The 9687-nt window shown below is 36.8% G+C and overlaps 1 protein-coding gene across 1 annotated transcript; it reads right to left on the bottom strand.

Moving 5' to 3' along the window:
• Positions 1–909: 909 nt before the first annotated feature.
• On the bottom strand, positions 910–9292 carry mettl8 (methyltransferase like 8). The gene is made up of 10 exons (XM_041807260.1): positions 9110–9292; positions 6560–6716; positions 6322–6413; positions 5887–6224; positions 5652–5701; positions 4611–4671; positions 3509–3648; positions 1658–1764; positions 1470–1535; positions 910–1223 (listed from the first exon to the last, which is right to left on the bottom strand). The coding sequence occupies exons 2-10, from the start codon at positions 6709–6711 to the stop codon at positions 1057–1059; spliced, it is 1173 nt and encodes a 390-aa protein (XP_041663194.1). The 5' UTR covers positions 6712–6716; positions 9110–9292; the 3' UTR covers positions 910–1056.
• Positions 9293–9687: the final 395 nt, after the last annotated feature.

The following is a 9687-nucleotide window of genomic DNA, read 5'->3' as shown; positions in this document are numbered from 1 at the left end:
AGCTGTAAAAATTAACAATGCTTAAGTGCAGACTGAAAAAACTGTTGCAGGTCTTAGCATGGCTATGCACATTTTCCCTACTGTCCTAGTCCAATGCACCAACCCATGGGCACAGCACAGGAGGTAAAAAGGTTATTTATTACCTGGGCCCACAGTAGGGAGGGAAGTCTGCAATGAAAAGTGTGTTTTTATTCCTTTTTTCTCAATGATTTCTGTCATTACTGAATAAAAAGTGACTAAATGAATCGGTCAACAGACTCAAAATTGTGTCAGAGTTGAATACAACACTGGGTAGGCTCTGCTCCTTCCTTAAAAAATGTCCAAAATGGTGTAGTCCAGCACCTCAAAATAATGCAAGTGAATTTAAATTAACCATAGTAAGAATATTAAAAACATTAAAACACATAAGATATTTGTAAAAATGACGCACCAGTTGTTGCTTGGCTAGCCGGTTAAGGGGGGCCTGAGTCATATTCTTTCTGGGAACCTAAAATCCCTAGCTACACCCCTGCACCTACCCACAATGTTATTATTACAAAAATATAGGCTCATACCAATTCAAGAAGAGGGGATCTACATTTTGAAACAGGCAACAAGAACTATTTTCTATCTGCTTTAATAAGTAATATTGAATATTTCGGTTTACAATGGTGCTTTTGCAAAAATGTATTTAATGCAGGACTTTGTCTTGGAGCAGAGAATTTTCCCAGTGTTATTCATAATTTAACTAAATAGAGGAAAAAAATGTAAATCTGGTCCTTTATTTAAAAATATGAAACCTGAAAATAAGGGGGCAGTTCTAATAAAGATCAACAGTTTTCCATAACCCATGTTCACTCTGGAACACATAGAACTGTGTAATGTATTCATTTGATTTTTATATAAAGTCACACTACAAGTTTGTTTGAATACATGTGTTGTATGTTTATTGCATAGTGTCAGTTGTACGTAACATGTTTGTTGTATTGTACATAAACATTTTTTATAAATTAAATGCACAAATAAATAAAAAGCAAGCATAAAATGTCCCATGGCTTAAAAATAGACTGTACATGGTCAGCTGTTAAGATGATAAGGGGGATTAGGGCGCCATTTCCTGTACTTGCTCTGCATCCAAACACGATGCATCGCCACTCTCTTTCCTCTGTTTACTTGCAGGCGTCTGTCCTCCAGATTCTGAATTTCCTCCAGTCCAGCTTTGGAAAATAAATCATGAACCTCATCTGAAACAATAAAAATAATTTCATATGTATTTATTGGTCTAAAATGACAAGAATTGAATATAAAATTCTAGCTTGTTCCTCCATTGTAACTTAATAATAAAACTCAACACATAAAAACATCCTGAAACCCTGTTATTGCAAATACCAAAGACATAACCCAAGTTTTTTTTAAAGAGAAGCTATGGACCTGTAGGAAATTATTTTCTGGCTGTGGAAGAAAATACAGATCAGATGTCTCAGAATCACCTTTAGTAAAAAAGTACACACAGGTTCCATCTCCACGCGTGTAGAAATTCTCTGATAAGCACCGTCCTGATGAAGAGACATTTAATCGTTTTTTATTCTGACAAAGAACACAGCAGCACAAACAATTAAGAGTGACAACAAATTATCATACAAAGATAAAATCATGGATTCATGTGTACTTTACTCACCCTTCTTAAACCTGAGCTGTGAGAAGTCATACCTCCCATAGTCACGGAAGAGGAACAGCCCCCCATGTTTGAGGTACAAGGAAAGACGATTGACTACGCCCTGAATTCTGTCAGTGAAACAGAAAAATAATGTTGCAACAGAAGACTGAAGCCACTGATGATTTACAGTCACTAACAGATAGGGGCAACATGGAATGCATTCATCGTAGACTCCAGCATTGTAAGCTAAGCTCTTTGTGTAAGGCATTGCTGCTGCAGCCTAAAACTTAAAGTATGTTACTATATTTAGTTATTCTAACAGTTTACTAACTGAAAATAGTTCCTAGATAACTTTAAATTTTGGCCTGATTCGTGAGATTTTGTGACTTTTCAATTCCGTTGTCTCAAAACTATATCCATTAACTTTCTATAATGCTTATTGGGGGTCTGTCCAAGCTGTCATTGGGCGAGAGGCAGGGTAAACCCTGGACTGGTCACCAGTCAATTGTAGGAATGACATGTAGAGACAAGACAACCAGGACACTTACGTTTACACCTACGGCCAATTTAGAGTCACCAGTTAACCTAATGAGCATTTTTTTTTTGGTGGTGGGAGGAAGCTGGAGTACCCGGAGAGAACCCACGCATGCATGGGAAGAACATGCAAACTACAAATAGAAAGGTCATGGCCAGGAAGTGAACCAGGGACCTCATTGCTATGAGGCAGCAGTGCTAACCTCTACGCCGCCTTGCAGCCCTTATAAACTACATACAATATATTCGTTAAACAGTCTTTACAGCTTTGGCTTTGCTTGTGTGATAAAACTGAGATCTACATGTGACTGAATTCTGGATTTAGACTGTTTGAAAGTTTTTCACCTCTTTCCTATCATAAGGTCAAAATCCAGAATGTAACATTTTTTAAATCTGAGAGGATTGTATTTCTCCTGAGTGGACGTGGCTTCAGCTCATCCAACAGACACACTCACACCATCCTGGAGCAGATTTTACTGCCTCATTTTTCATGATTTTGAAGCTTGATTTCATAAACTTTGAGATTTTTAAGTTGACAGAAATTTTATTTAGGGTTTCATAACACAGTGACCTGTCATGCAGTAAACCTAAAAACAGATTCATTTTCACTTTACAGGGTCGTTAGAGCCACAATATGTAAAAATCTAACGATAAAATGGGTACAATTCTCAAAAAAATATATCCAATGTTAGATTTATTTTGAGTGTAGTATTTGCTTTACCTCAAATATTTCCAGCAGTTCTCAGAGTCAGAAAATTAATAATCTTTATGGTTTTATCAGTCCATGATCTACCCAATGACAGAGCTGCCATGAAAGACACGTGATTAACAAACACAGTAGCATAAGGAAGCGTGTACTTCTATTGCAAGCTGCATCTCAAATATGCTGATTACACGTGCACCACCGTTATTCTGCCATTCTGCTGCCCAGGCTCCCTGTAATGCACTCTATCCATCCCGGCCTCTAACCCTCCATAAATGTTGCCCCACGAGGCATTTCCAAGCTATGCAGTGGCAGAGACGTGCTGCTTACCTCTACACACTTCAATTGCTTAAAAGAAATATGAACCCCATTTAATAAAAAGCTACACTCCACAAAGTGTGTTCACTAGGCTGTAAAGCACCATTTCTGTTATATGGATGAATTTCCCACAACGAGGGTAAAGCTGTTAAAAAGGGCCTCCTGGTTCTTGCTGGGAGTCATCCCAGTAGTGAGTACGAAATAATCTGCAGGGTGAACCAGTACAGCTGCTTTTGACTGAAATGAATGAAGGAGATTGTGGAGGCTAAGGTGAGGAATAACATCAGACCTTTTATCGTCTATTAACCTTCACGTACCGCTGAGGATGAATGGAGGAGAGGACAAAGACAGTCATAATAACATCCAAGCTGTGAGGAGGAAAGGGAAAGGAGGCTGTCTCCTCACAAACATCATGGACAAAGGCGTGGCAGGTGGACTCATCATAGTCTGGATGGTCCTATCAAAAGAAAAACAGAGTCCAGGTAGATACTTTGATACAGATGTGGTTTAGTGTGCAGTTTTAGTAGGGGTGCACCAATTGCAATTTTCTGACCGATCACCGATCTTTAAAAAGTCTGACGTGCCGATTCCGATTTTGGCCGATACAGATTTTTTTTTTTTTTTTTTATAACTGACAGCATACACCTTCAATGTTCCAATCTTATTTTATTAAAAACCATTGAAAAATACCTGTGAAACAATACAAACTTGTTGTTTTAACTGCACATGATGTAGTTCTCACAAATATAAATGAAAAGTTTAGAGCTTGCTGTCCAAACTACTAAATATATCAGTTCCTAAAGTCTTTCATTTTTCACATTTTAGCAGGTAGAGGTAGATAACATCGGTGGATAAGATCGATTTCATATGAAAGTATCGGCTAATTGCTGATCCCCCAAAATTAAGGAAATTGACACCGATCCTTAAAGTTTTAGTAATGCAACTCTGGTGTTGTACTGCCGCAATAGATTTTATATCCTATCTTGTTTTTAGACAAAACTGTAACTTACCTTTTTTTAATCAAATAATTGTAACAATAAGTGTGTTAAGTAATAAAGACTTTAAATTAATATTAGGTCTGTATATTTCCATTCAAAGCTATAAAGCTGACTTGCCACTGCAATATTTAAAGTTCAGAGTTTCAAAATATCTGCAGATGAATTTGATTAATTTGACTGAGATCCTCTTTTGATAATAATAAGAAACACCTGCCTTGTTTGTTTTAGTGTGTTAAGGAATAACTCGTAAACATTTTACCAAAAATAAATTCCCATCACAACAGTATTCCCACCAGTACTTCCCAAGCCTAAATTATTGACAGTATTTATCATGTTCTGCACAAATATATCACCTGAAAGCATCACATATGGATTTAATATTTGAAGAATAAATGTATTAACCCTGGAATATGATGCTCACCTTGACCAGCTGAATGGCACATGAGGAGAAATCGCAACAGTATAAGAATGCATCGGCACCTCTGTAAACACAACAAAACTTTAGCAAACCACTGTGTGATGAAAGACAATAGATAAAAAGAGCAGGTTGTGCTGCATTTCAGCTTGGATTTCATGTTTAGTAGAAGCCAAACATAGAGTGCATTCAGACACGTTAACTTTTTTATTTTAAAGGTCACATATTTTAACCCTTTTAGACAAACTCTTGTTGGTCTCAGAGATTCCCAAAACATACCTATGAAGTTTGTTGCTGAAAAAAATACTCCAGTATTGGATTTTTGCATGTCTAGCAACCCCTCTGTTTCAACCCTGCTCAGAACGAGCTGTTTCTGTGACTGTGGCTTTAAATGTTAATGAGTGGTCTGACACTGCCCCTGACCACACCCCTCCCAGGACATGGATGTGGCTGTGACCCTCCTCTCAGCCACCAGCCGCCAGCTGAGAGGAGGGCGGAACTTTATTCCAAGCTATACCATAATGGTTTCTGAGTGCAGATTAATGAGAATAAAAATGAAATTTCTTTACTGTAACATAAAAAAATGAAAAAGTGTAGGGGGTCTGAATACTTTGTAAATGCACTGTAAATCCTTAATTGATCATTTGATGTTTTTGAAAAAGATGGGGAAGTTTTACAAACAAAAAAATTAACAGATGCCATCTCTGCACTCCAAGGATAACAAACGGACAGAAAACTGCAGGAACAGAAGATTATCATTCTAGAATAAGAGAACATGAACATCTGACATCCAGTGTGGGTACATCTGCAGAATCATGTCATGTTATAATGATGTATGGCTGGATGATGTCATAAAATATCTCTGAATAAATCTTATCAATAAACACAAAAGGGTTACAAATACTGGATCTCATTAGCATGTGTTGGGTGCATTTGCAGTGGCTGCACTGAAAACCTGATGGAAAACCTGATGTATGATTGATATGGGTGCCACTGGAATGGTTGATTCTAAATGAATGCATGTATATATGTGAAGTGTATACTCACTTTATGGAATTAACAATGGGAAATACACTGTTACCAACCCCACATCCAACCTGGAAAGACAAAACATATTTTATTGATATACCTGCAGAGCAAATCTAAGTAATGTAATTTTGTTTAAGCTTTTTTCTCCAACACTTAATACACAGCAACTCACAGTTTGCAATCAGTTATGTAAAAGTCTGCATTAGGGTGATAAATAAAAAAAACATGAATGCTTGTGAACAGTTTTTCATACTTCTAAAATCCTGAAAGATGCATGCTGGCCAGGGAACGCAGTCTCATTGTTTTCTACAGCTGTCCCCTGACAAGATCCCTGATGATCTGAGGCTTCTGTTGTGTTGTGGTTTGTTTTGTACTGCTGCTGCCTGCTCTCTGCATCTGAGCTGGATCCAGAGGTATGTGGGAAAGGCGCCTGATGATCATCAAAACAGGTGTTTGTCGTCTCGCCTTTTGCACCTGGAGGTAGTAGCTCTGGGAATTCTAAAAACAGCCACTTGCGATCTTTGAAGAACTTATCCTGGTGCGTCCCATAAAACTTGTCCCAGTAGCGAGAGGCTTCTGTTGTAAATTTACCTGTGTGGGTCAGATTCAGGGACATCTAATCTGAGCGTGTTTTCCATGTAAATAAGAAAATCCAACTTTGAATATTCTTTTCTCACGTGTGCCTTGCCTTGTTCTGTTAAAGGAATTTGTACACAGGAGTTTTCTTCTGTCTTCTGCCGTGCATTTTCCTCATCCTCTTCAGTCCATTGTACATGATCCCTGATAAATAGAGCAATAAAAGAGCAGAGGAAAAGTCAAATCTTTAGCATGTAGATTCATTATATATTTTAGTATAAAAGACGGCGTACCTGCTCTTTTATTCTAAATTTGTTGATAAAATGTTAAAAGATGTGTACACCACTGACCACATGTTGTGCTTAAAGATGTCATCAGGATTGGTCAGTATCCGAGAACCCAGGGGAGCTGAAGGTCTTCCTCCTGTGCTCTTTAGTCTCCAAGATAATCTGGTGAAAACTTTAGCCAGTTTGGCTCCAGAGGAGCTCCACATGTGATGCATTTATTCTAGAAAAAAGAAAAGAAGAGCTGAATACAGCTTAGTGGACTTAGGGGAGCTATATCTGATTAATACTAACAAAAATGTCCCCTTCTTGCAATATAATACTGCGTTCTGAATCATTAATATCATACAAGCCTTGGGCTGAACGATTTGGGAAAATAATCTAACAGTTAATTTTTTACCCAATATTGGGATTGCGATTAAATATGTGATTATTTCTCAAGTTCCTAGTCTCATGAATTTTCCAACAAAACAAGCAATAATTCATTCTACTATAGCCAACACAGTATTAGATTTGACATTAGATATATATTACATATTGACAATTGTGAAAAAAAAAATCCAACTGTTATGATTTTGACTCATTTTACAAATCAGATATGAACTTTTGTATTAAAAGGATTTTTTAAAAATATAATTCTCATATTTAATAAGGAAAACATACAAAAATGAAGCAAATGGGATTTTTTGTACATTATTCTAAAAATATGCCACTAGAATGATTGCATATGTAGTGTATAACATCTCTGCTGCAAAAACAGTTTCAGACTGGTATTTTGACACAAATTTCAGGTTAAAGAATTGCAGCAGGCCATATTGCAATTTAATCTAATTTCCGATTAATTGCCCAGCCCTATACAAAACTCAGAAATTCAGTTGAGATTAAGGAGATGATAAAAAGCATTCAATAATTATTTAGATCAGTGTTACTCAACCCTCCTCAACAAATGAGCCAAATTGTTGAAAAATACATTTGCAAGAGCCACAATCTAAGTGGTGAAAAGTGGCAAAAATGGGTTGAAGTGGCAATAAAAACAGATTCACGGGGGCTACAACGGTCAAAAAGTGGTTAAAATGGGTGAAAAGGGACAAAAATGAGTTACAGGTGGCAAAAATGGTCAAAGAGCAGCAAAAATGTGGCAAAAAAATTGAAAATAATAGGGAAAAATAACATATTATGGGCACAAATCAGCAAAAAGGTTGGAAAAATGAGCTGAATGGCAAAACAGGAAAAAGTGGCATTTATTGGCAAAAGGCAGCTTAAATGGGTAAAAAAGTGGCACAAAAAATGGCAAATAAGGGGCAAAAATTGCAAAAAGGCAGGATATAAGTGGCAAAAATTACATAAGAGTGGTAAAAATGGGCAAGAATTGACATAAAAGAGGTGGCATAATGGGCTCAAATCAGTACAAATTGATTATAAGTGGCAAAAAAAAAAAAAGAATAAAAAGAAAATCACTGGGTTCAATGTTTGACACTATCATTACCTTGTCTGCTGCTGTGTTGGTTATATCTCATGCTGATAGTCATATCCACTAAAAATTCCCAAAAATTTAATATTAGAAAAGAGATACAATCCTGAAAAACAGGAGTATTACATTTTGATATCACCTGTGTTTTTTAACACTACAGCAAAAAACAGTTTCAGTTTTGTATTTCATGCTATTTAACTATCACATGCTTCAGTGGAGAACTGAAAAAAAAATCCAGGGCACAGTTGTGTAGTATTACAATCAAACTGAGATTCTATCAAACTTTCTGGAGGAACTTAAAAAGGGTAGGTGGGGAAATTAAAAAAGGTGTAATTAACATTGTTAACCTTAGCAGCTATTTTAAACCAGTGTTAGTCCTTAACTCTAAAAGTCCATTAGTTTTAGTAATGTTTTACAATTGTAGTTTAAGTCACAAAAACTTTTAAAAGGTCAAGCTTAATTTAAAAAGTCCATAATTTCAGTCTTAATCTTAAGGTAAGACATTTTATTTATACTTACTTGATCAGTCGAAATGTAAAACTAATATGAATGTAAAACATCCATATTGATGGACTATCAATACTTTAATTGATTTGATATAGACTGATGAAAATACTGACATACCTTACAGGCACATGTGGAGAATTATCATCAAGACTAAGATATATTTTTGGATATCCACAGTCTACTCTTCCTCATCAAAAAAACTCAATAAAGTTTTAGTCGACCAGTCAACTCTGGACATATTTAGTGATGTTTTCACAGCCGTGTTCCCTATAGGGGTCGCTAATGTTACGTGCTTTTGCGGTGCGGCCTACTTTCAGTAGTAGAAGAAGAGCGTATACAGTTAGCATTGGAGGCTAACTCGGGTTACCAGCCAACGCGTTGTAACATTGTCAAATATTGTTAAATATTTACAATGTCACTGCTGTGGCCATATGACAATTACCCGGTTCAACCAACGCAGCGTCAGCGGCACCCATGAAAAGAATTTAATAAAATATCGAAGTGCGATTTCAAGTTAGCTGTTAACTTTTGCCGTATGCTTCAGCTAAGCTCGAGCCTGTAAACAAGTCTTAGGACTTCAGGTAGAGCTGTTCCTCTCAGGCTTTCTCATCCTCTAACTGGGAAAACATCGTTCGTACCTGGCTCTCGTTGTGGTCTTGGGTCATCTCATGTCATGGTCTCCGTAGAGCTGCTTCACATCCTCTGGTAGGAGCGGGGACCACCCGTCCACACGGAAACGAAAACGATGTATTGATGGTTCATTTTGAGAAAGTTTTCCGTAAAGACGGGACCGTTACAGGAAATATCCGGACCACTGAAACACCTGAAAACGCTGTAGTGCATAGGCCAAGCCTGTACGCGGCGCTGTAACGCTGCCACGGAAATGCACCAAAGGAGAAAATATCACAGAAAACTTTTTAACACTTTTATTGAAATATTTCAACATACAAGACTTCAAGAAAACAGGCGGCTGTGATCTTTACCACGTATTCTGTGATTTACTGAATTATGTGTCAGTATCAGCTGTTTGGGAATTACTTTGAATAATTTAAAAAATGTATGACTATATTTGTTTATATCAATAAAGTGTATTTTCTATTGAGTTTATAATGACTGCTATATCATATGCATGCATCATAATAAACATGGGTAGCGTCATATATTGAAGGCAGTAGGGGTAATATTTGTGTTCTGTGTCACTTTTGGAAAATGGCAT

The sequence above is a fragment of the Cheilinus undulatus genome, linkage group 15, assembly GCF_018320785.1.
Source record: "Cheilinus undulatus linkage group 15, ASM1832078v1, whole genome shotgun sequence".
Classification (NCBI taxonomy): Eukaryota; Metazoa; Chordata; class Actinopteri; order Labriformes; family Labridae; genus Cheilinus; species Cheilinus undulatus.
Note: the sequence above shows the minus strand (reverse complement) of the source record. Positions and strands in the feature narration are given on the sequence as shown.

Coding starts and splice junctions, on each gene's coding strand:
- mettl8 (XM_041807260.1), bottom strand. CDS start 6,711: ATGCATCACATGTGGAGCTCCTCTGGAGCCAAACTGGCTAAAGTTTTC. Junction 5,702..5,886: donor CATCTTTCAGGATTTTAGAA/GTATGAAAAACT, acceptor TTGTCTTTCCAG/GTTGGATGTGGGGTTGGTAA. Junction 3,649..4,610: donor GTGCCATTCAGCTGGTCAAG/GTGAGCATCATA, acceptor TTCTTTTGATAG/GACCATCCAGACTATGATGA.